This window comes from Excalfactoria chinensis, chromosome 15 (assembly GCF_039878825.1).
Source record: "Excalfactoria chinensis isolate bCotChi1 chromosome 15, bCotChi1.hap2, whole genome shotgun sequence".
In the NCBI taxonomy this organism is placed as follows: Eukaryota; Metazoa; Chordata; class Aves; order Galliformes; family Phasianidae; genus Excalfactoria; species Excalfactoria chinensis.
Window position 1 is genome coordinate 2,123,019 of NC_092839.1, and position 26,511 is coordinate 2,149,529.

Below are 26,511 nucleotides of genomic sequence, written 5' to 3' on the forward strand. Positions count from 1 at the left end.
TCTGCAGCAATATAGGACGGCTGAGGAGCTCTTGCCCAGCTGTGCATGAGGGCCCACAAGGGACCGCACACCTGGTCCTGGGGGTCCCTGCTGAGCCCCGCAGCCTGTCTCAGCTCCCGCATCCTGTGGAGATGTCCCGGCTGTTTCCAGCCCGTGGCCGCGGCCCACACAGCTGCTGTGGGGCAACTGGGGCCTTGCTGGGCCCACAGCGGGGTTACAGTGAGCCGACTGAGGCCGCGCTGGGATGACTGAGGCTGCCCCGAACCCTCACTGCGACGCTGGGGACGTACCGAGGGAGACACGGAGCCGTTCGGTGCCTCGCTGGGTCAATTGGAACCGCACTGCGGCCGTAACGAACCGGCCGGGCCCGTTCCGTGCTGACTGCGGCCGCCCCGCCCCCACACGGTCACACCGCGGCCACCCACGGCCGCCGACACTGAGGCGACCGCTGCCCCCGCGCTCCCCGCAGCACCGCCCCGCCTCGTACCTCTCCGCCAATCACAGGCTCGATTCCGAGCTGCCAATCACCGAGCGCGACCAACCGGAGCTCCGCGGGGGCGGGCCCTGCGCCGAGGCAAAGTTGCCGGGCGGTCGCGGGGCAGCTCGGTGCGGGCAGGGCGGTGTCGGTGCTGCCGTTCGGTGCCGCCCTACTGTGCCGCCCGCACCGCAACGGGAGGGTCCCGCGCCCCGCGGGCAGGCAGCGGGCCGGCCATGATGGCGTGCGCCGAGCTGCTGGCCGTGTGCCTGCTGCCGGCCAAGCCCGGCCCCGAGCCCCGCCGCGAGCCGCTGCCCATCTTCCACGACGTGAGTGTCGCGCGGGGCCTGCAGCGCGGGGCGCGGGGTGGGCAGGTCCGGGGCAGCTGGGGGGGGTCGGGTGGGAGCCGGTGGGGTCGGAGCCAGCCGGGGTGCCCGCAGGGTGAGCTGCGGCCCTGGGGTCCCCTCCTTCCTCAGGCTGCGCGGCTCAACAACCGGCATCGTTAACCGCACTCGGTACTTGGCTGAGGGAACGCGGGCTGGAGGAGGGCTGCGGTGGTGACAGCTCAGCTCCTCTGGGCAGCCGCTTTGTCCCAGATCTATCCCTCGGAGTGTCATTAAGGCAATTAAAATGTGGAGTGTTAACAGCGCTACCAGCAGCTCTCGTGGCACACCAGCCGCTTCCCGGGTTCTCTCGGCTTCTCTCCCTCTCCCTCCGTGTTGCCGCGCTCCTGTCTCAGCTCTGAAGCTCTCCAGAATGGTTTGAACGCCTCCTGTGCCAGCTCCCAATGGGTTCATGGAGCCCAGCTGTGTGTGCTTCCCTCCTCCCACAGCCAGGCAGACTCCCAGTCTCACTGCAGTGAGACCTGCAGCAATGGGAGTATGTGAGCACAGCACAGAGCATTACCCCGGTACTGACATCTCCTCTGCTGCGGGTACCTCCAAGTGCTGGAAGGATGTGAGCCTGCTTTTTCCCCTAAGGCTGCAGAGGTGCTGGGCACATGTGGACGTGGTGACACTGCCAGGAAGCTGAGGGCTGGAGGCTGGGAGCAGCACTGGTGGATTCCTCTCTGTTGTGTGTGATGGAGAGGGGCTCCTGAGTAGCACAGGTGCTTTCACTAATGAATGGCAGAGATGAAAAGAAGATAAGGAAAGCAGGGAGGGGTGGGGGAGAACAGCCTGTCTGCATGTGGCAAGCTGTGCCAGGCTGACTCTGAGGAGCCAGGTCGCATCTCCTGGCCTGCATTCACCCCTGTTGGAAGACATCAACGTTTTGGGAAGGTAAGGAGGAGGGCTTTGCCTGCAGTGCTTCAGCATGGGTTCTGTGTGAACTGCAGCACTGCTCAAGCCCTAGGGGTGCTTGTCCCCCAGACTGGAGCCCAGGGCTTGTTTACTTTCTGTTCTGTATCCCAGAGATTCAGAACAGCTGTTTGCACAGCCAGCCTTGTGCCCAAGGCATGGCCGTAGGCTGCAGGGACCTGCCTGTTAGTTCCCTGGCTGACTGCCCCCACCTCACAACCAGAGTGTCCCCTGCTGAGTGCCTGAGAGCAGAGGTTGCTTCTTCTAGCCCTGTGAACAGGAGGAGCTCTGTAATGTCCTTCTTTTCCAGGGCTCATGGGGCTTAATCCCAAAGTAAAAGTAGGCTCAAGTCTTCCTTCATTGTCTGTTGCTGCAGGCGTCGATCAGGGCTGTAGCCCCTTAAGCTTAAGCTTGGGCTGAAGCCTGGGTGAAGGAACATATCTGTCTCAGGCTTTAGGCAGTGTCCCTGTGTTTCTGATACTGCCCAGCAACCTGAATGCATGTGAGGATGGAGATAGGTCTCTCCAGTTGCCAACGCAGACCTGTTTCCATTCCCCGGCTGAGGGCAGGTGGGATGAGGAACCTTGCTATCCCCAGCATCGCACAACCTCAGAGGATGCTGCCTTTCCTTTGCAGGGCTCTTGCAGCTCCATTTCCTCACTAAGATGATCTTCAGACAGTTGTGCTGCATATACAGGCAGGGCTTTTCTAACATGTTGATGGAGTGGAGGCTTCTGTATGTGAGTGAAAAGCATCTCCTTGCTTTGATTTGCAATGAATCCGGGACAAACGCCCCAGGTTAAGGACCTGCAGCCTTCCCAGCCCTGTGGCATCCCCCCGAAGCTCTGTCCTCCCTCCTAGCCTGCATGCAGACCACAGTGAGCCAGTGATTCTGAGTTCAGTAATACTTGGGTGACACTGGTAGTGTTTTGGGGTGCAGGTGGGATGAGCGAGCTGGCCTCAGTGATAGAAGAAAGTGTAGCCCTGAAAGCCCAAGTGAAAGCAGATGCACAAGCAGACCTTTTTCTTGGAGGAAGTTTTGCTTAAAAACACAGAGAAATCCCCAGAGTTTGCAAACTGCAAGTTTCTGTACTTAGTTGGTAGCAAGAAAGCTTTGAAGTCCATCCTGAGAGTCCTAATGGGCACTCAGTGCCCTGCCCTGTATTCAGGTGAGGAAAGCAGACTGACATGACCAGGAATGGCATCCTGTAGACAGCGTTACCTAATGCTGGGCAGCTCAGGGCAGTGCTGCAAGTGGAGCTGGTTTTGCTCAGAAGTGCATCCTCCTGCGTCTGGTTTGGGCCATGGGGATGGACCAGGCAGCTCCCTGTAGGGACCAGCTTCAAGAACGGGATTTCTTCAGGAAGCTGTTTCAGCTGTTTCTTTTTGTCTAAGCACGTTTCAGGAACATCTCTGTGGCTGTGCATGCAGGGCTGGCTGTGGGCTGTGTAGCAGAACCTCCAGCAAGCGGTGTGGGAGACAGCTGGGGTTGCAAGGGCAGCTTTCAGAGATGTATCTTTCAGCAGTGAGGAGCAGAGCTGCTCCAGGGCTGGTTTATCAGCGGCTTCTATTTTGCAGGTGCTTGAAAAAGAACATAACAAAGCCTGCTTTCCCTTTGCCCTGCCCTTTTTCATTGCTGATCTTTCTTCAGACCTGATAGAGGTGGTTAAAAAGAAGAAAGTTATGACAGCCACAGCTTGCTGTTGTCAGCTCTGCTAGGAGGTGCTGGCCAAAAGCCTGTACCGTTCCGTCTGGCAGGATGTTCTCAGCCTTCAGCAATTGTGAAATTGTGCTGTTCCTCTCCAGAATCAGCCCAAGACCTTCAGGCAGTTGTTGGTGAAAAGGGAAAGGGGAAGCAATAAGAAAACCTGGCTTTTTTTTCTGGGCCCCGTGGTTCGAGTTAAGATGTTTAACCAGAGCAGTGCTCAAACTGTGCTCTGGGATGCAATTAGTTACAGATGAATGAATTAATTATTACTTACATTGCGGGGGGTTCACGTGTCCGGGTGTCCTATACAGAAGAATTGTGAAGGGCTGTTACAACGTGCAGGGTGAGAGCTGCAGATGGTTGAAATGTTGGTGATGACGTGCAAAGCGCTCACATTATGGAGTGTTTTTTTGCTTAATGTTCTTTCATTTAAGGGGCTTGAAAAATTCAACACTTTCCATCACAAGGCTGTAGCAAAGCTGCAGTAATGCTTTTTCTACCTTGTCTCCCTCTGCGTTCTCTACAAGATGCTCTGTTCTAGTGCTTGCTCGGGCATCAGCGGTTGTGCTGAGAGCTTTGTGCAGTGGAGAGAAATGGTTTGAAGCATTTGCAAAGGGAGATTTCCCCCCAAGCAGTCTGTGCACACTGTCCTTCCGAGCCCCAGTGGCGTGGGCTGCCCCACAGCTCCTGCAGGGCCGGAGCTTCCACTGTGGTGTCTGGGGAGGGCTGGCAGCTGCTGTGCTCGCTGCTTTCCCTGCCACCGCTCTCAACCTTGTCTTGTTTTCCCTTTCAGATTTTCCGGCGAGCGGACAAGAACGGTGAGTGCTTTGTTCTGCTGCCTCCTCCCCCTCTCAGCCCTGGGTAAAGCTGTAGCCCTTCCTCACTGAGAGGTTTGCTGGAAGACTGAAGGACAAGGATAGGCAGCTCTCTGCCTGGAAGAGCTTTTCTGCTTTGCCTGGAGGCAAAGGCACTGACCAGGGGCTGGGAAAACATTTTTCCCAAACACAGCATGGCCTGTGCATCACCCAGCATAGAGACTGTGGGTGCTGGGCTCTCACTCAGCTGATCTGTCACCACCTGCATCACTGCTGCTCATTGGCAGTGCAATGGGAGGCAGAGCAAGGCTGGCCACGATCCATCAGACTTTTTTGCTATCCCTTGCAGCACTGACTCTGCCCTCTGTTTGGGTGACTCTACTCTTTGACCCCATGTCTCGGTGTTAGGCTGGAGTTATATTTGGCATCCTTAAGCCAAGAAGTTCAATGCCACGAGTGGTTTCTCCACACCTTCCTCCCACTTTGGCTCTTCTCTTTCGTGGTAGATTGCAGGTTCCAGAAGCCACCTTTGTTGCAGATCAAAATGCAGCTCAGGAGCACCAGTTCTCTACAGACTGGAAAGAGAAAGCTCATGAGTCAAAGAAAAGCTTTTCTTTCCATAAAAAGCTGATACCATCCTCATTGTGACACTTATAATAGGCTCTGTACTGAGGAGAACTGAATGGAAAGCCAGCCTGGAAACTTATTGAAGTGTAGTTTCAATACATTTCTGAAAACATTACAAAAGGTCTTTTGGAAGGATCAGGGTAGCTGAAATTCCCACCTAGCAGCGCTTGCCCTGCTTTCCAACCCTTCTAGGTATCTGATGGGGTTGCTCTGACTGGTGGGACGTGCTTTCAATGAGATCTCCACTCTAATTATCATGCACAACACGCCCATCTATCCCACGCTTCTGTAAAGAGGCTGCTGAGAGGATTGCTGGGGCTTGTATGCTCCTTCCTGCAGCTATGTAATTATTCTTCCCTTTTGTTTAAATGCAGATGATGGGAAACTGTCATTTGAGGAGTTCAAGAACTATTTTGCTGATGGAATCCTCAGCTCGGAGGAGCTGTGGGAGTTGTTCAGTGGCATTGACAGGCGTCATTCAGAGTAAGTACCACGGTGGTGCAGAGGAGAGGAGATGAAGGAGGATATGAAACTGCTTGGCTGTAGATGGAGGACATTTGGAGGCGGGTGCAATAAATAGTCAGGGTGAGATAAACCTAACTCTTGTGACACGCAGATGTTAAAATCCATTAACCACTGACGTTGTGTACTGGTGATGAGAGAAACCAGATTTGCTGAGAACAGGCACTATCAGATTTACTTTAGTGCCATAAGAGCAAACATCCATTTAAAACTACATTATGTTGGTTTGAAAGATGCCTTCCAGAAATACACAGCTCTGCGGAGCAGGTTGTGTATCTGCAGGAGGAGCATGTGGTGATGTGAGGACGATGAGCAGTTATCTCAGTGACTGCTGACACAGGGAGCTGGTTTTCACTTACGTAAGAACTTTCCACCAGAAATGGGCCTTATGAGTGTCAGTATAACTGTGAATTTAGGTCAGCACTTAACTCTGGGTTCCTGTAGGTTGGGGCTACCTTGGGAGATCAGCTGGGCTTTGCTGGGTTTCTTGTGCCACTGACTGCAGATAATGCTTGCAAGTTCCTGAGTTGGGTGAGTGGAGTGATTGGTTACAACAAAGCATTGGGTCGGTGTGTTAAGTGATGCTCTTCATGTAGTGATGGGGCAAAGAAGTGGGCTGGTGCCTCTGCAGCCCCCTGTGCCTCTTTCTGTGATACATATCAATCTGGGCAGCTGCTGAGGAGGTGTTGTACTATTTGGGTGAGGGCTGGAGGGCATCTTCCTCCAGTGACTGCTTGCTGCTTTGTGTTCAGTCAGGTGGGCGTGCTGGGTGAGGGCAGCAGGAGGTGACCTGCAGATGCCTCCTTAGTCTCTTTGGGAACCCAGGGATGTAGCAGGGAGCTGTTGCTTTTCTGTGCTCCTTCCACTGAGCCTCGGTTTGGGGTGTTGTTGGAGTCATCACCAATGTGGCACCACTGGAAAACAGATTGCAGCAAAACAGGGTTTTATCTGACTGGCAATGATCTCCTGGTTTATCATTGCTTTCAAGATGGGTTTCCTGTTGTCCCCGGGCAGCAGCTCCACCAAACCTCAGCCCTTCTGCCTATGGAAGAGGCAGGGTGCTGTGCTGGGCCCCTCCAAACTGCCCGTTGCCCCCCTGGTTCTGCTGGCCCCATGCCCCAGGGCAGCACACCAGCTCTGAGGGTCATATGTGGCCCTGGCTGCTGTGGTGCTCTCTGGAAATTGTCACCTGTAATGACAGCGTGGTAGCTATGACAACGTGGTGTTTGCAATGCTGAGCTGGTGACATCTATTAGCAGGGCATGACCATTGTGTGTTTGATCTTTTTCTGCCATGAAGACCAGAAGGGGCCTTGCAGACAATGTTAGTATCCAAATTTTTGCATTTGCTGACTTCAAGGAAACATAGAGGACCCTTTGTCCTTCAAGGATGTTCTCCACAGCAAGATGGGAAGGCCCAGCCCTGAGGATGTTTCAGGAACACTCCCTGTTTCTGTCTCTGCTTGAGATGTGAGCCATGTGCACAGGGTTAGTTCTAAGACAGTGAGCAGGTGGGAGAGGGATGGGTTTGAAACTGTGGCAGTAAGGGAGCTGTGCTTAATCTCCAACCTGATCATTAGCTGGTGAAGGAGCAGGTGGCATCTCCAGGAGCAGGAGCCTGGTGCCCATCTAACTGCCCGATAGGAGGCAACCTATCACAAACAATGTGGTTGTCAAAGTGCTGTGATCCTGGCCTGGAGATCTGTGCCTTCTGCGCTGAGGGCTTTCCAGGCAGCCTCATCCCTAGGGAGAAATTACCAGGGACTGCCAGCTCCGCTGGGATGAGGCCTTTCCCTGGGGCCAGCTCCGCTGTTATTGGCTTTGTGTACAGCCTTCCATGAGTCAGTGTCAGCTTTCACTTGGTGTCGTACCAGGCTGGACTTGGCCTGACAGTGAACCGTGGTGTTTGCTGTCACACAAGTGACACAGAAACCCTGTCCAGGGCAGGCAAGCAGGCTTTGCTCTGGGCAGCTTCAGGATGCATTAGATAGTTTATCACTTCATTGACCTTGCCAGAGACTTCAGTTCAGAGATGTAACAGGGTTTGCTCTCTGTTTGCATAAAATGGAACTGATAAATACGCACTGGGCTCTACACAGACCTACTTAGCTGCCGCACAGCGCAGGTGATGGAGAAACCAGTTAATATTTAGTGTGCTGGACCAAGGAAAGCTTCCCATGGCTCTGCAGCTGGAGTCAGGCTTTCTGCCAGTTGTTCTTGGAGCGTTAGGAGAGATTCCCACTTCGTGGGACTTCTGGTACCTCATAAGGGCTGTGCTTGTAGCCCTGCTGCCTCCTGGAGAAGAGCCAGACTAGACCAGACCAGGGCTCTGTCTGTGTCAGTATCTTTCTGCCACTGGTGTTGACAGAAGTGGCTTAATGAGACTGTATAGGAAGCACCTTTACCCTTCCAGCAATCACTAGTTTAGGACCTTCAGGACAACATCACCAGCTCCTGTAGTCCTCCACAAGGTTAACTTTGTTTTGAAACCACTTAGACTTACTTTCAGCTTTAGCCGCGCAGGCTGAAAGCCATTTCCACAGTTGAGCTGTGTAGCATAATGCTTCTTTCTCCAGCTTTTTTGAGTCTTGATATCTGCCAGCTTTGTGTGATATTCCACAGGTTATCATGAGAGGTATTGTGAGGCTGTCAGCAAAGCTTTCTTCCTGCAGATACTGGGATTGCTTTGAGCTCAATGGTGGAAACACAAGCTTTTATACTGAGCAGAGCATGTTTGGAGATATGCTCAGCACCATCTGCTTGTGTCTGAAATCAAAGGTGAGTGGGGGCCTACAGAGGTCAACCTGCTGCTGATGTGCTTCTTGCACATGAGTTCAGCATAAGCACAGTCAGCTCCGCAAGCACGCCTGGCTTTCTCCTGTCATGTTCTGTAGCTTTTCTGACAGTGGGAAAGTTTCACTCTTAATCCAGTGGGTGGATTTGGTCATGAGGGTGCTGTGTTCATCGGGTCTGTGTTGAAAAGATTGTTTCATTGTCAGTGACAGCCTGACCCATGGAAACACAGCGATGGAGGATTTTTTTTATACCCAGACATTATCTGTGTCTGGGTAATGGAGCGCTGCCCAGACACATACTGACTCTCTTTCATCATTGCCAGCCTGCATCTGCTCCCCTGGCTCACAAAGCTGACATCTGGGAAGATTAATATTTTAGAGGTCTCATGCATTATTTGTTCTCCATCCAGAGAGCCCACAGCATCACACTCTCCTTTCTTCCCCTCCTCTCTATCCTTCCTGTCTGCTTGTGCTCCACCTCCGGTGTCACCCGGTGCTCAGGCAGGACGCTGCTGGTGTTTGATATAGCTGCCTCTGTAAGGTTCGGCTCAGTTCTGAGTGGGTGGATGCACAATTGTACTTATACAAAGGTAAAGTAGATGGATAGTCAGAGGTTACATAGGGAAGACTCACCAATGTTGAGATGCTCGCCAATGTTCAGGCTCGCTGTAGAAACTCTGCACAGGAGCAATCTCCAGGAGGAGATGCTGCCTTAGTGGTGGTCAGTCCTTAAATGGGATCTAGGAGAGGTGGAATCAAGCTCCACCCCTTCTGGTAGCACAGCTGAATTATCTTCACCTGTGCTCCTGCAGCTGATCCATCACTTGCCTCAGATGTTCAGGCTGTGATTAACAGTTTCCCATACACTCCACCCCTTCACAGCACGAACCAATGATTAGGTGAGCTTTTCCTTATTACAGAGATCCAACGCAAAGCTTATACAATTTCCAGTTGCAATATACATTGACATAATTCAAGCGATGGTTGATGGAAGTTCATGGTCTTCCATGGGCCAGTGCTTGATTGATGTTGCTGGAGGCAAGCAATCATGAGGTGCATGTTTATTTGTGTTCCATCAGTCCCATGTGAGACATTATCAAGTATCCCATTCCTTCTGGTGATTCTGGAAGCTCTGAGACTCAGTGGGAGCAATATAGATGTTTCAAAGGTACCAGAAGGAGAAGGTCTGCCCTTCAGGGTAGGATACAAGCTGTATTTCTATCCTGGGTCAACACTTTAGCTTGTACCAGAGCATGCCCCAGTCACCTTTGGCCAGATATCTGTGGTTGCATAACTATATCTGGTACCAAAGGAGGCATCTTTATCTGCCACAGGGACATGATGGACATCCCTTTGGCAATAAAGATTGGAGTGTTGACCACAATGTCAGTAGGCCATGTACCTGTCACCAAGGGGGCTATTGAGCCTCCCACCTCCAACAATCTCCCCCAAGGTACCAGTAGGCCACACCACTTGGGTCCTACCTGTACCTTCCAGGGCCACTTTATCATATGGATTCCTGGTTCTAAATTCTCAGGGGCAGGGAGCAAAAGGTTATTTTCATTACCAGGCTGGGGTCTTACCTGATTATCAGTGCCCATAATTTGGATCCTAAGTGGGGAGGCCCATATTGTTTGTAGCATTTTCAGGGCACTGGGCCTGCCATCTTGACGTCTTTTGTTCAGGTCCCACAGGGTTTCATGTAGTCTCTTCATCCACCCCTGCAGGGACTGGGAGTCTGTCTTCAGGACAGCCTTGAGAATACCATTATAACATTCAACGAGGCCTACACCCCAGTTGGATTATATGGCAGGTAGAATCGCCATTCAATGCTGTTCTGTTCTGCTCAACACTGTATGGTTGCACCAGTAAAATGAGGCCCTCGGTCACTCTCGATCACTTGAGGTGGACCACCAAATTTGGGCCAGTGTGTCAGCTTCATCATTTCCCAGTGACTGTAGGGATTGGTGACCAGAGGCACAGTAGACATGTACAGCCCCATGTTTAACTGTATTCCATATGTCTAACCACATCTTTACCCCAGGTTGGTCGGGCGTGGATAGTCCATTCCTGGGTAGCCCATTGTGCAATCCAAAGAGCAAGCCCCCGGTACACAGCCCAACTATCTGTACAGATAGTCAGGATGCCATCACCAGGTTCCTTGGTTATAACCATCCACGCGGCTCACAATTCTGCCCATTGGCAGCTCTATCCATCCCCCTCCTCAAACCAGATAGTCTCAGTAGAGGGATGATATGCTATTGCTCGCCACTTGCTTGGGTTGCCCTTGCTGGATCCATCCGTGTATCATGCATCTTCAGGAATAAGATATTTTTCTTCCTGAACGGGGCTCTTGTCTGGTGGAACAACCAATGTTTCTGTTCATGCATCACTATGGTACGTCACTGGGCCTAGGATTTTCTGTAACTCTTCTTTTAACGGTGATGAAGACAGAGTACTTCTCTGGCTGAGATAGGCAACCCATCGTGCCACCATTTGTGCTTGGGCCACCTCTGCCTTAGGAAGGTGGGTCAGATCTCTTACCGACCCCTGGATCAGCAGAGCGGTTTTAACTAATATCTCTGCCATTTGGGTTATTGGTTCTATTGCTCGCAATGCCAAATAGGCAGCCAATAACTGTTTTTTGATCATACTATTATCTTTCCTCTGCTCTGTGCCAAACCTGTGACCAGATTCCAATAGGGGTCCGAACAGAACTCTGGCATTGCCACAGGCCCCAGCCAAAACCATCCTCAGTAACATGAACATCTAATCCAGCTGGGAGGGTAGGATCAAAAACAAGCCCAGGCATTGGGTATATAACTGCCAGTTTTGCCTGTTGGAAAGCATCCTGTTCCATTTCCCCCAATCCCATAATTGCTCCTTTTTTGTGAGTCTGTATAGTGGTCTTAGCAGCTGTGCTAAATTAGGTACAAAGGAGCACCAATACCCCAATATACCTAAAAATTCCTGCAGCTGCTTTGGAGTCATAGGGACTGGAGATGCCTGGACCTTATCTATTACAGCACTGGGTAGTACTTTGGTTATCCCAGACCAAACTACACCCAGGAATCTCACAGATAAGCCCAGACCTTGCATCTTCTGAATATATTCCTGGACTGGGGAAATAGACACTTTATATTCCTGAGATGGGAGACTCACAACCCCCAATTTTAACCAGGTTTGGGTGACTGGAATGGTCTGTCCCCCAAAACCTTCAATCATCGCTCTGTCACCCTTAAACTTGGTTGGATCACCATAAATTATGGATGTTTCTGCCCCTGTATCAACTAGGGCCATAGCCCTCTGGACATTTTTCCCAGGACCAAAATATTGTCAACTCCATATAGAGCCTCTGATCCCATCTGGAGGCCCTAAGGGGACTGATGTCTCTTGTCACACCATAAACTGGGTTAGGGTTAAGTCTCATCCAATACTCAGACATTACATTTAGTCCGCAGAAGCTCCATTTCTCCCAGATCAGACACTAACTGAGCTGCTTGCTGGGCTTCCACCTGTATGCCAGAGTACCATACATATGCAAAGGGGCCTGTTGTAAAATCAGGCCCCTCATTCCCACTGAGAATTTGACCATATCGGGACTATCAAAGGCATCCTCATAGATAGCCTCTCTCATTTCTAATTCTCTAATATAATTTTGAAGATCCTCCATGGACGACCATAACCCCACATTTAGTGGCACGTCAGTTTTATTTGGCCAGACCATCCGGCAGGCAGCCATTAACCCATCCAGGATAGAGTGGTTGTCTTCTGGAAATTGGGTCCCCCCATATAATCTCTGTGTAAGGGCAGGATGAACAGTCATAGATTGGTCAGTTTAGAAACTTCAGGCTTGCTGACCATGATACTTTCTGCCCCAAGTCCCACAGACGTAGCAGCCAGGTTGGTACACTTTCCCTGGGTCTTTGCTGGAATCATTGTACCAAAGCCATTAACTCCATGGCCATGTATGGTTGGGCTGTGACATGGAAGTGTATTTCGGCAGGGGGTCATTGATCAGGGGCACCCCTGCCTGTCTGTCTTGGACTTTTTTTATGTCATAGTAGGATGGAGTTGAAACAAATCCATCCTAAGACATTCTTCTAAGTCCACCTTAATCTTCTTATTTAACCAGATCTGTTGTTTCAGGTACCTGGTTATTGTCTATCAAAACATTACAAATCTGAGGGATCAGGGAATGTAATAAAGGCCTTTTCCCCACTAACATACTGAACTCTTGTTCAAGTTTTTCAATACAATCTTTTAATAATCGATTTTCACTTTCTAATGCATTTGATCTCATTTCTGCCTGACTTAAAGCAATTAATAGTGGCCATGCCACTGTAGAAGCAGCTAATGTCTTTCCTTTGTAATATGGAAGCCATTATTTAAACCTTCAAAATATTTCACCGGGTAGAATGGGGAAAAATCTCCCACAACACACAATGGACCTCATCATTCAATTATAGCAGTGATTTAATAATAGAGGGAACCCATAAATCCTGGGATCTGCCCTGGGATTATTTTTCTAAGGGGGCATAATGTCCTCCCCTTTGACCCATCTGCCCTGGGATTATTTTTCTAAGGGGGCATAATGTCCTCCCCTTTGACCCATCTGTACATATTCCATAAGAAGGACATTATGGTCATGTCTCCTGGCTGGCTCACCAAATATACAGTTGTAATTATACAAAGGTAAAGCAAATGGATAGTCAGAGCTTATATAGGAAAGACTCACCAATGTTGAGGCTCACAGTCAAGATGCTCACAAACATTAAGGCTCACTGTAGAAACTCCACACAGGAGCAGTCTCCAGGAAGAGATGCTGCCTTAGTGGTGGTCAGCCCTTAAATGGGATCTAGGAGAGGTGGAGTCAAGCTCCACCCCTTTTGGTAGCACAGCTGAATTACCTTCACCTGTGCTCTTGCAGCTGACCCGTCACTTGCCTCAGATGGTTAATCAGAGGTTCAGGCTGTGATTAACAGTTTCCCATACAGTGGAATAATGGCTGAGGGGGAACCCAATATGTGTTTGCTGAGTTGGATGGAGGGATCCCATCAGACTATGTTTGCAAAAAAACTCAGCCTGGACAGGTGGGCAGCAGCAGGTCCTGAGATCCCTGCAGAGATCCCCATCCTTGGGATTGTCCCCACATGAGCACTTCTGTGTGCTCTGCACAAGTGGGCTGAGACCCAGCATGGGAGATGTTTGGACAGAGCACCGACGTGTGTGTGTGTGAGTGCTGTGAACTCACTGCTCTATGTATGGACTGATGCAGTGTGCCCCAGAAAGTGTCAGGAAGACCTCAGATACCTTTCTGTTCTGCGTTGGGAAAATCTAAGGGGGGAAAAAAAAGAGATCCAGCACATCCTCCTTTGTGTGGGAGGTAGCTGTCAAATCAGGCTGACAGGAGCTTGGATGCAGTCTGTTGGGAGTTCTGATCTTGAGCCACGAGTGAAGGATTTGGGATCTCTGCAGGTCTGCTGACCTTATATTTGTTAAGATCTCTCGGGAAGTTCCTTCAGGCTTCTGGTGCTGTGAGAGAACTGGTTGTGTCCCATTGCCTCCTGTCTTTGCTCTGATGCTCAGTGTCACAGCATCAGCCAGTCTTTCAACTCCGGAGAGTGACTGCAACTCCAAAGAGCGCAGCGTAAGGGTTTGGAACCAGATCTGTGATCACAGCAAAGGTTTCCAATGTGAACGTTAAATGGTGAAAAAAAAAAGAGAAAGAAAAAACCAACAAAATTCCCATCTGCTTTGCTGAAGCTGATTGATGTTTTCTTGCGTTGGTTCCAGGCGCATCCTGACAAAACCCTGAAAACATGATGATGACAAGATCCTCCATCATCAGTTCGAGCTTAATTACTGTTAATCAGAGGTTTGGACGTAGTCAAAATACAGCTATGTGAAAATATGGAGAGCCTCAGAATAAGTGCTTCTGAGACAGAGAATGCCTGTCCTGCAGTGATAAGAGGGGGTGTCAGAGGGAGGAGCAAAGGGAAGATTGGTACTGCACTCTGTCTCTTTTTCAACCCTTCTCTTATTGCATTCTGTCTCTTCTCACCATGCAGTGCTGTGCCCTGGCAGCTGGTGTTTCAGTGCTGACCTGGGAAGAACCAAGTGTGATTTTGCACTTCTGCAAGGCAGGGGCAGTGCAGGTGCAGGACCTGGGAAGCAATGGCCATCCAGAGTTTGTCCGCTTGGTTTTTCTAACTCAGGTTCACATCTCTTTGGTGTTACCCATCTCTTGGATGGGAACCAGCGGCTGCAGTTATTCCTCTGGGGCACAGGTTACACAAGCTGTGCCATGGATGCTGCAGTGCCCAACCTCTGTGTCAGTGCAGCAGCGAGGAGCTTCCTGCAGCTCTGCAGGTTCCAGGCAGCTTTCAGAAACTTGTAGGGAAAAAAATAAATAGGAAGGAGCAAGATATTTTTGCAGTTTAAATTTGTGTTTCAAACCCCAGTCAGCATGGCACAGCTGTGGTGGGATGCACGGAGCTTCTCAGAGGTGGGATCAGTAAAACTTGACAGAGAGAAGCTGGCAGGTGAAGGGGCATTGGTTCTGTTGATTATCTGTGTTGTATCTCAGGGGAAACACTATTTCTATCAACTTTAAAAACTATCTGCAGTGCCTGGGCTGTGGTCTGGAGCTCTGCCTTCATCAGCTCCTGCAGTGGTGTAATGTGGATGAACCAAATCACATCCCAGTACTGCCTCCACTGCCTAAGTAATAGCTGACGCAAGTAACTGCAGTCCCACTATCAGGGGCTTCTTACTCCCAGAGAGGTTTGGGTTTGGGTTTGGTTTGGTTTGGTTATGCAATTTCCATTTCATGACCCCCCAGACCCTCCCAGTGTTCCTGCACCCTGAAATTGGGCTCTCCAGCAAACCCCAAGTGCAGGAGCATCCTCCTGAATCCATCCTTCCTGGCACACTCACCTGCCACCCGTCCTGCTGTTCCCCTGCCTGTCTCTATCTGCTGGGGCTGTGCAGGTTCTCAGGTCATGGGGCAAGGTGGCAGCCCAGGGCAGTCAGGGTCATGGGACTTTGCCAACCAGCTGCCCCACACCTGAGCCTGCAGACTGCTCTCTGCATGGGGCTGTCCTTGTGTTCTTGGCTGTGAAACAGTGACGTGCTGCAGTCTGCTGAGCTTTGCAGGCATTGCTGGTCTGGATGGATTGATCTGCTTACAGCGGGAGCACTGACAAGGTGCCACGTTTCCCATGTGGATTTGGGAAACATAAAATTGACATCTGTCAGCGCAAAAATGAGGGGCTTGGACACTGCCATTCCCACTGGGGTTTGCGTATTTTCATAATTGGAAGCACTAGATCATAGAATCTTGGCAGAAAGAGAGATGCAGAAACCAGCAGCAGTGCTGCAGACACTTCTGTGCTGGGAGCCCAGCAAGCTCCGGGTATCATCAGTTCCTCCGCACGTGACAGCACTTAAGCATTTAAAAATCATTTATTTTTTATATACTGTCTTCCGCTTTTCCAATCAGGTGTGAAAAGGTTGCAGACACTCGGGGGATTTTGAGACAGCAGAATTGCTCAAGGAGGATGGTTTGAATAGATGACATCCTGGGGCCTTTTTCCCTGGGAGCTGTGCAGGTGATGTGAGGCATCACAAAGCAGGGCTGCTCTGCAGCTTTGGCTGCCTGACTGTATCTGCCAGTTCTAGGTGGTGTCCAACATTCTGTCCCCAAAACTGCTGGGTATTTTTGGATGTGTCCTCCTTCCTCTCCACCCCAGCAGTGCCTTTGTAAGCAGAAAGAGGGAAGTTGGCCCTTTGTTTTTGCAGTGCTTGAGAGTGCTGTGACCAGAGGGCAGGGGCTGGGTGTGCATTTGTAGGGTGACAGCTCTGGGTTTAAGGCTTGGGGCTGTTTTGCTTGTTTGCAGTAGTGGGACTGTGTCCCTGCCTACCTGGGCATGTGATGGTTTTCCCACAGGACTCCTGCCTTGTCTGGCACCTGGTGCCAGGAAGGCACAGGGAACTAACAAGCTTTTCAGTCTCTCATTTGTTTTTCTTTTCCTGTATCATCTATTTGCTGTCTGCAGGTACCTTGTGTCTGTCAGCCTTACAGGAGCTGTTCCAGGGGCATGTGTGGGGCAGAGAGGACAGGAGGGGGACTGGTGTCACATGGGAAGGACCTGAGCAGAGGTGATGCTCTTCACACCTTCCTGCTGGTGCAGGTGCTGAGCACTGCTCCTGAGCTTGTGTGGCTTTTTGTCTTTCGAATATAGCCTTTAAAATGCATTGGAGGAACAGAAAATTCTCTGGGGGCTCCAGACAAGCCTTCAAGACTCCACTCACCACAACTGTTTCTCCCAAACCAGCCTGGCCATCTAACAAAACTGTTTTTCTTGCAGCAACGTGGACACAGAGAAGCTGTGTGGTAAGTAGGCTGATCTTCTGTTCCAGAGGGGCTTCATCTCTTGAGATCTGCAGGGGGTTTGTGCATCTGGGCTGGGCAAGCTGGGTGGCACTGATGAGTCCCTGTGTGTGGCTGGATGAGGGAGGGTGATAGAGGATATCTGTGCTTTCCTCCAGGGATGGGACAGTTGTCCCTGGGGTAGAAATGGGCTGTCCATGTGGTGCCAGGTGTGACTGCTGGGTGGGAATGGGGATGCCCCATGCAGCGCTGGAAACAGCTGGCACAGGGGAGGCGAGGAAGGGAATGTTTCGGGAACTCACTGTGTTTTCTGTCCCACTTCAGATTATTTCTCAGCGTATCTTGGAGAGTACAGGAATGTGCTTTCTGCACTGGAAACGCTCAACTCTGCTGTCCTGGCAGCCATGGACAAAACCAAGCTGGTAAGGATGAGGCAGGATGGTGGGTAACAGAAGCGCTGTTCTCATCTTCTTGTTCAGCATTAAACTTGGGTTGCAGAGGCTGCAGGTACGGTACTTCCAGGTGTTACAGGTCACATGCTGCAAAGAGGCTTGATGTGGATGGGTTACTTGAGGGTGGATCCTGTGCCAGGCAGCTCAAGCTTGAGCTTCAGTGGATATGAGTTTCTGCTCATGGAGAGGGGACAGGAGTTGCTGTAAGGAAGGGGCCGCTTCAGGAGGTTACTGAATGTTCAGAAGGAAAAGAATGGTGAAATCCATCGACTCCCAGCTGAGTTTACCCCTGCTGTGAATGCCTTCCCTCTTCCTGCAGCTTATACTAAGGGGAAGCAGATCTGAGGCTGTTAATGAGGCCAAGCAGTGTCCTGCTTTGTCTGCCTTCCTGCCTGCATATCGGAGGGCAGGGGTCTGCAGCACACAGCTGCAAGAGAGTAGTAGCAAATGCTGGAAGGGACCCTTCTGGGTATCAGCATCTTGTCTGCATCTGAGGAGTAAGAAATGGTTTAGCTTTGTACCTGGGGCCATCGCCAGGAAGGTGAGTAAGGAAAAAGAGGCAGTTCCCTACTGGTCAGAGAAGCAAGGGGTCCTGCTGCCAGCTCCCCTGAGCAGCTCTCTGGGGTGTTTGTGTCTCTATAAACTCACTCGTGATCTTGACCTCTGTGCTTTCCTCTGGCCAGATCCAGCCCCAGTAGTGCCTCCCCATACAATCGTATTAAATGCAAATCCAGAGGGAGAGAATGATTCATCTGGAGAGAGCCGTGCTTTACTTGACTTCTTATTTATTTTAATAATGAATTCATTGCATATTCACATATTTCTCCCAAGTACAGCACAATTACTGTCTGCTTCACAGCATCGGCAAGAGGTATTCATTCATTTAATAGTTTCTGGTGTAAATATCCCAGTGAGCTCCATTATAATTACACATTGCTCTGCAACCCTTTTCAGCACACACCTTGAACGACTCATTTCCTTAAATTAACTTCTCATTTTCTTTCTCTCTTGCCCTTTTTCACTGGGCTTGAAGAAATAAAAAGCAACCTGTGCTGGCTTTGTTGTTGAAATTCTAAGGCCTTGGATGCAGCCTCTAAGAAATGGAGCTTGGTGGGGGTTTCTGGTGTCACAGGTTTTCCCTGGAAAAGGGAAGCAGGTTTCTGCTGTTGAAACAGGTTTGTGTGGTTTTGTTTTTGCACCTGCGATGTCTCTGATCAGAGCTGGGAGGAGGGCAGGGCATGTTGATTGTGCAGCACCTGGTCAAGGTGTGTGTCTGTGCCTTTGTGCATGTGCTGCTCTGTACCCTGCCCTGGGTGAACTAGGGTTCATGTTATTGCTGTGGGAAATGTACCACTGCTAGAGGCTAGCAGAGGTGATAAACGCTGCTTTCTTAACCTGCTGTGACCTGAATGCCTTCCCATGTTTGTATTTCCAGATGAGCTATTCCAGGAGTAATGGGTTTGTTAGGGTTGAGTGGGAAGATTTTAGCCAGAATTCACACCTGTCTGAGCCAGGGCAGTGGGCAGAGGATGGATGTTTCCCATATGATGTCTGCCTGTTGTTTCTGTTGACTCAATCATCCCTAATGCCCCCGTGGCTGAGGACTGAATGTTCCTGACCTGAGTGAAACTTCCTCCTGTGGGTTCTGCTGGAGATGCAGCAGCACTGGGAGCTGAGCAGGCTGAGAGGTCCCATCCTGTTGGAGTGGTCCACATTATGAAACCCAGCCTCCAGAGCAGGGCTGTGGGGTCACCTTGGTGGAAGATTTTCAATGCCTGCCTGGTTTTCTCCAGGCTTTGTGTAAGTGAGCTTCATGTGATGCTCACAGAGGCAGTGATACCTGGATGTATGATAACTGTTGAGTCCTGGCCTGAGCTATTGATTGAGCACCTGGGAAAGGACCTGGCCAGCCCTGGGAGCACAGGTAAAGGCAGTTCAGAAAGGGTGGAGCCTGGCTGCACCTCTCTTAAACCTCATGGAAGGGCTGACTGGTGTTGAGGAGGGGTTTCTTTCTGGAGTTTTTCCTGTGTGCTGAGATCCTTTGAGACTGGTGAGCAGTCCTTTGTCCTTCCCTTAGAACACCTTTCTATTGCATTAGTCTCTCTGTCATCACACCCCTTGTATCGCCATTCCATCATGTTGACCTTTCTGGTTGTTGCACCTGAGCCAACTAAAGGAAGAAGAGTATCTCTAATTTGACCTGGGTTTCACCAGTGAAATCAGTGTTCCTTGGCTGTGAATGTGATCTGTCTCCTGTAGCTCCTTCCTTCTACTGCCTGAGGATTCCTATCCCTGTGTCCTTCAGCTGCAAAAGGCTTCAGGGAAATTGTTCCACAGCTGTAGGAAGTCTCAGGTAAATATGAGCCCACTTTTCAAGATGGAAAACAGAGCATGGGGTGCTTCCTTTGTTAACACAGCATAAAACATGCCACATGGGAGACTGGCTGGACTAGCTCAGCCATTGCTGGGCAGTGAGCTGCAGGAAGGAAGGGAGGGAAATACAGAAATCAAAGCTCAGAGGGAACGTGGTGCAGCAGTGCTGGAAGCTGTGGTTTGAAGCAGTGCCACTGAATGCCTTCTTGGTGCATTGGCTCCCACCTCTGCATGCAGGGCGCCTGGCACAGATGTCATTGTATCTCCTGGCTGTGCCCTCGGGTGCTCAGTGCCAGCAGTCACCTTGTGGGCTGCTGCAAAATGCTGCAGGAGCGTGGGAAATGGAAGCCAGGTTGATCCTCGCTGTCGCTGTGACAGCAGAGACTGTAGGAAATAGCGTCTGTGTGGGCAGCAAACCTGCACGAGCTCGTTCTGCTTCATCCTCAGTTGGCAGGAAAAGAAATGTCGGGGTTCATGCGTTCCCATCCTTCCTCTTTGGTAGAGACATGGTAAGGAAAGACACCTGTTCAAGAAAAGAACTGGATTTTTGGTTTGTTTGTTTCCTAATATAATAATTACGTATCTTTAAAGTAGAACAACTGGTAGCTGTGCTGTAATGTATTAAATACACCTTATTCTGCGGCTGAACTTTGCATTTGCAGTGCAATGGTGTCAGAGTAAGATGCAAACAGTCTGATATCTCTGTCAGGGATCCTGTGTGCTAGAATCTTCTTCTCTCACCTGTAAATGCTGCAAATCAAGCTACAAATACCCATCCAAATCAGATGCTGCGATGTCTCCATTGGCAGGAACTGGGTGTTCACCTATTCCGCTCTGTGTCCCAAGTTTAACCACCATCATAAGAAACAAATAAAACCTCTCCGAGCACAATTGCAGCAGTTCTTGGCTGCTTTGGGATTTGTGTTTGGGTCAGTGGAGCTGAATGCCGCTCTGCAACCACAGTTCTTGTGCTCACTGAGTTATTTTCTGCTTTCCAGGAGCCTTTGCTGTGAGCCAAAGCTGCCGTGTGCTCAGTGAGATGTATTTTATGGAGGTTCTATTGACAATGCAGTTTGAAGTGCTTACTGCAATACCCAACAAGAGGGCTCTCCCTTTCTGTTTATTCCCTGAAGTGAGCCGTGCATCTGAATCAAAGAGAAGGTGTATTTTCAGTCAGTTCCCTCCCTGCTGTGAAATCTTCCAAGGTGATACAGAGGGGTGACTTAGCATTTGATGCCTGCTGAAGTGCTTCCTTTGACCCCAGACATGAGATGCCCATCACTTGATGTGGGTTAGGGGGAATGTTTTTTCATCATGGAACTCCTAAGGGGCTTTATAGTGATGCAGTGCTGCCTGGTGGTTCCTCCCTGTGCCTGCAGCGTGCCCTGAGCTTTGGAGACTGCTCTGCTTTCTGCTGGAGAGCTGCACAGGGCTCCTGAGGGATGGTTATTTCCACCCTTCTCTCTGAGTGCTCCCAGGGGCTTGCTGTATTTGATCAAGACACAGGAGGGAGCTGCCTTGTCGTGCACAGGGCACATCTGAATTGCTTGCAGTTGTATGGGACCCTGCTTCCTCCACTTGGAGTGGTTGGTGGTACATAGTAAGAAGTGGACATTAGAGCCAGGTGGGCTCATCTCAGCTGCTGTGTGTAGAGCAGATCGGAGCCTCCAGAAACGTTTGGCAGGAGCCTGAGCTCTACTCTGAGCTTTGTGGAGCTGGGAAGGGAAACCTGAGCCTGTCTCAGCACTTTGCACTCAGCTCCCATTGCTGCTCTGGGCAGGGAGAATCGCTTCCCCTAACATAGACCTTACAGTGAGGCCAGGGGTTCTGTTTTGTGCAGCCCCCTCTGAGTGGGCATGGCTGAGGGTATGTGAGCTGCTCGCTGCAGGCAGCACAGGGGGACAGAGCTGGGGCTCTGCTTCCTGAGGCCACACCAGCATCAGCTGCTTCTCTGCCACCCTCTCACTCTGACAGAAAAGAGAGATTCATTTTGAGAGGTGGATGAAAATCCGTGCACGGTGCAGCTGCTGTGGTGAGAGCTGTCTGCTTGGACGGAGAGCAGCTGTGGCTGGCTGTGCCCGCTCTGCAGATGAGCATCCTCTCCACTTTCAAGGCCAGGAGCTGGCACTGCATAGAGCTGCAGCCCTGTGAGGTGACAGCTGCAAGCAGAGCTGTTTCCAGCATCAGGATGAGTGTGTCTGTTCGGGTAATTACATTAACGACTTTGTTTCTGCTATGTGGGACTGCTGGCTCCGTGCCTCCCCCTGCCCCTGGGGAGAGGCCTGACGTGGCCCTGGGACAGGATCTGACAGCAGCATGGGAAGGGTTACATCCAAGTGCTTTTATGTAGAGCTTTTGGAACTCGGGATCCTCAGTTATTCTGTGTTGGAGAGAAACAGAGCAGGAATTGGAAGTATTTGACCTCAATAATGCAACCACATCGCTGGAATCTGTTCTGGAGAGTTCAGCTCCATGAAGCACCAAACTGCCTTTATACCAAAGTTAGGAAGAGTGAGTTCAGTTTTCTGTTTTTCCCCTCCTGTACTTCACACTCAGTGCTGGGCTGCTCCACTCTCATGGTCAGAGATCACCTCTTGTGGTAACACTGCTGCAGTACAAGCCCTGTGTAGCCCTTCTCAGCTCATTCCTCCCATGCAGACCTGTGGGGCCCTGCTGTGCTGGCAGGGAGTCTGTGAAGGCTGGCTTTGTTGTGATGCTCTGGGTGTGCACAACCTCCTTCCAGAGGAGCAGCTGGACCAGGTGATCTGAGCTCCCCTGAATTCACAGTGTGGGCGTATTTCAGTGATGTTGGATGGGCCCAGGAACAGCTCGGAGCACCAAGGGGAAGCAGCTCAGTTGTTTTGGAGCATTCCTATCTACTTTGGACTCCTGCAGCAGGGCAGGAGCTGGGCCTTGAGCACCTTCATGCAGTAGTGATGGCTTCTGTGCAGTGCTGGGACACTCCATCTGCCTACTGGAGTGTTCTGTGTGTATACTGTGGCCTTGTTGCTGGTATTCCTCCTCTCCCATCCATATGCGCTGGGAGGACATGAGTGATGCTGCCATCGAGCCTTCAACCCTTGCTGCCATGCTTCTGTCTGGAGTAGCCAGGAGCTTCAGCAGGCAGCCTGTGTTGGAGCGAGGTGTGCAGCTCTGAGCACATCCTCTTGGGAAAGCCAGGAGGCGTGGAGGAGCCCCCTTACTGCATGGTGTTACCCATTGTGTCCCGCTTGGTGTACTCAGGTACCTTCTAGAGTCTCTGCAAGACCAACAGGTGGAGCTCAGGGGAGATTTGGTAGAGCAGCTCAAGCTTATTTAAGGGCTGTCCCCTTCCAGGTATGTCTGTGCTTCCACATGCAGAGCTGCAGGCATCTGATGGTCCCTTTCCCTACAGAGCTACGAGACCTCCTCCAAGATGGAGCAGTTCCTGACCCGCTTCCTGCTGCGGGAGACCATGCACCAGCTGCAATCCCTGCAGGGCTCACTCGAATGTGCTGTGGACACCATGGAGGAGCAGGCGGGACGGGAGAGGTACTGGGTGCTTGCTGTGCCCTGGCACCACCACGGGGTCACAGGGTGCTGGGACTCAGGCTGCTTCTGGGAGGGATCTGTTGGAGCTGCCCTTTGTGACTGCAGTGTGCAGTTGGCCCTGGGAAGGACTGACCCCAGCTCCTCCTTTACATTTTCTTTTCTTTCAGAAAGGACATAAAGAAATCAGAGGCTTTGGTTGGCTTGAGGTCAGGGCGGCGATGTGGGCGCAGAGGACAGAAGAACATCTGTGTGTCTCCAACAGACCCCTACTCTGGGATGCTGACCACAGGTACTGCCAGCCCAGCCATCACAGGGCTGTGTTTGTGGGTCAGGGTGTCTGTCCCCACCCTGCTACTGCCTGGACTGTGTGTGAGTGCAGTCTGCAGCACCATCTGGACGGCTGCATCCAGAAATTACAACCCGGACCACTGTGAGATTTTGTATCTCTTGAGCAGTGGGAAGGATTTCAGGACAATAATCAGCTTCTTGGTTTATATCTGAGGTTTAGAAGCTTCTGTGGTTTTCTGAGTCTTCAGCAAGCTTTTATGGTGACATCTCTCTGCCTTCACCTCTGCAGGTATTTGTGTGGAAGCTGACAGCCAGTGGATGGCACAGATCTCCAGGCTCCAGCAGCTCATTGAGAAACTGGAGTGTAAGGTGTGGGGGGTTGGGGGCTGCCCCACACCTCAGTGCCAGAGCAGCGCTGAGACCTCTCCCCATGCCAGTAGCTGTGGTGTATTCAGCCCTGGCTTTGCTACAGAGCTGCACCAATTCACCAGACCCTGACTTGTGAGTCAGTCTGGACCCACAGAGCCCCATAAGTGTGTGTGTGTCACATCCCCTCATCCCCAGGTACCTGAACACCTCCAGGGTGGTGCTCACCTCACCCTGGGCCGGGCTGTGGGTGGCTGCTCATTTTGCTTTATTACAAAATTCTCAGCTAACAATGGTTTTGTGAAATGCAGAGCCCACGCCTGGAGCCTCTGAAGGAGGAAGCAACGTGCAAAGGAAGAGATGAAGTAAGTGCTGGTCCCGTTGCTTGTCTCTTGCTGTAACGCTGATGTGTGCACAGATTTTCTCTTGTGCACTGAGACAGTCACTGGCTTTGGTCTGGAGCTGCTTGCTGCCCAAGGCATGTGCAGCTTCTTTGTGTGTGTGTGTGTGTGTGTGTGCCTGTGATCAGCCTGAGGAGGGCAATGCTCTGCTTGTGAGCACCCAAACCTCTCAGCTTTGTTCCCATCCCCACAGCTGCAATGTCCCTTTCAGCTGGAGCAAGCACACAGGGAAATGCAGCCATTCTGGTGCCAGTCTGGCTCCTCTGCTGCCCCGTGCTTGCTGTCACTGCCCCATCCTTGCTGCAGAGGGGGAGGGAGGGCAAGGAAGGGCACAGCTCTGTTTGCACTGCTGCTGACCGCCTGTCCCCCTGCAGAGCATCCTGGTGGCCAAGAGGCAGATCTCGGTGGCCAAAGGCAGCATTGAGGAGTTTCGCCAGGCACTCAGGTCCTACATGGAGGTCACCACGGCGCAGAGCAGCTGCCTGCAGTAAGTGTGGTGGGGGAAGGAGCAGGGCAGCCCTCAGCTCCATGTCAGTCAGGGTGGCACAGGGCAGTGCTGGGAGGCGAGATGGGGTTATGCCAACCTGAATGGTGGTGCCATACACCTGTAAGAGAGTGCAGCATTGAGAGACTTGAGAGGAAGGGAAACAAGTCAGGGTGGTGCTCGTGTCACAGCATTACTTCACATAGTGTGTGCAGTGCTGGTGGGAAGCATCCTGACCTTCTAAAGCTGCCCTGTGGCTGTAAGATCAAGGCTGTGCCCCAGCACTGCACCAGAGCTTAGAGCTGAGGATGGAGCTCTGGGCTGGGTAGAGGCACAGCTCAGTCAGTGTGTCCCTGCAGACTGTGGCTGCTGCTGGAGTCTCCCTGTTCCCAGGGGAGGCATTGGGCTGCTTCCAGAGGAAAACGTTTGTGCTGTTCCCATTTAAAGTGCCATTTTTCAGCTCTTTGGTTTCAACAGCACTAAACTGGGCTTCAGTGCAGACAAAAGGAAGAAGCTTGTTTTGACACGTGTGGCAGTGAGAATGATGTGTATTTTTTTTAGGCTTGATGGGCTTTTCTCTCATAATAACTGATAGTGTGACACAGGGGCAGCCCTGGGTCGTGACTGCTCCCTAGTGTTGCTGCTGCTGCTCTGACAGCCAGGTGGGGATGTGTGTGCAGAGCCTCTTGTTCCCAAGTGCTCCCAGCTCATGTTGCTGTTTCCCCGCAGTGTGTCTGCCTGCAAGCTGACGGACGAGGCCTGTTTCATCCTCTATGAGTTCTGGCAGGACGCAGCTTCGTGGAGGAGGTCAGGGACTTTCCTTATGCGTGGTGTGGGGCCAGGCACTCCTGGCACGCTGGGTGGGGGTGGAAAGGGATTCTCTTGTACTGACGGGGCCGTCACCAACCTGTCCTGCACCAACCTGTCCTGCTCCCTCGTGTCCCACGACTGATGGCACCAAGGTGGTGGGGGGGGGGGGGGGCGGCTGAGCCCTCAGCTCAAGGTGTTGGAGTGGGGTGGGAGCAGCACTGCTCCGGGCAGTGTCAGTGCAGCCCTGTCCCTGCAGCCCAGGGACATGAGCAGACCCCACCCTGAGCTGGAGCAGGATGGGCTCCTGACCTTCCACACTGCTCTACAGCCACCTGCAGTCCAGCCACAGCAAGACGTTCCAGCGGGCCACCATCAGCTTGCTGGAGTCCCCAGAGCTGCTGACCACCATGCTCTTCCCAGGTGAGTGGGTGCTCAGTGAGGCTGTGCTGCAGTTGGCAGCTCCTACATCATATCTGCAAACACGCTGTGCAGCCTGGATTGCTGAGCAGTCCCCTCACCCCCTGAACCCTTTTTCCCTCCCCAGCGTCCTGGTGGATCATGAACAACAACTGACCTGAGCAGCCGCTCTGGATGCCGCTGGCACGCAGAAGGAGGCAGAGCCCCTGCACTGCCACTGCCTGTGCTCATCTTTGTCACCTGTGCTCCCTGCTCACCTCCTGCAGCCCCAGGGTTGCCTGCCTGGAGGCCCCAGCCTTGTTTTACCCTTCTGCTCTTTAAGTGTGATTCATTTATTTCCTCCTATCGGAGCGGGTGAGCGTGGCACCGGGTCCCCGCATGCCACTGTGGTCCCACTGCCACGGTGCCACCACCCGAGTGCAGCTCACGATGGCTCTGTGCTGCTGCTGAGTGAACATAAAACAGACCTGGCACTGTTGGAGTGCTGGCACAGACTGTGTGTGGCTGTGTGTGACTGCATGCTGCGGGTCGGGCAGGGCACTGTGTGCAAGGAGCCAGGACGGCACGTTGGCTGTCACAGCACAACGCCGGCTGTGTCCTCATACTGCATTCAGTGCAGCAGAGCCAGCAGAAACCGAGCTGTTGTGAGCAGTGTGAAGTGAGAGCCAGTGTGGGCACATGGGCTGGGTGCTGTGCCATGGCCCTGCAGGGTAAAGAGGATGTCAGAGCTCCTTGTCTGTCCCACGCTGGTAGTG

The 26,511-nt window shown here is 51.7% G+C and overlaps 1 protein-coding gene across 1 annotated transcript; it reads left to right on the forward strand.

Moving 5' to 3' along the window:
* Positions 1-551: 551 nt before the first annotated feature.
* On the forward strand, positions 552-26,250 carry NECAB3 (N-terminal EF-hand calcium binding protein 3). Its single transcript, XM_072349789.1, has 13 exons — positions 552-804; positions 4,275-4,299; positions 5,298-5,406; positions 16,612-16,637; positions 16,959-17,056; positions 22,854-22,990; positions 23,158-23,279; positions 23,568-23,647; positions 23,956-24,009; positions 24,420-24,532; positions 25,259-25,336; positions 25,668-25,759; positions 25,884-26,250. The coding sequence occupies exons 1-13, from the start codon at positions 712-714 to the stop codon at positions 25,910-25,912; spliced, it is 1,056 nt and encodes a 351-aa protein (XP_072205890.1). The 5' UTR covers positions 552-711; the 3' UTR covers positions 25,913-26,250.
* The last annotated feature ends 261 nt before the right edge of the window (positions 26,251-26,511 follow it).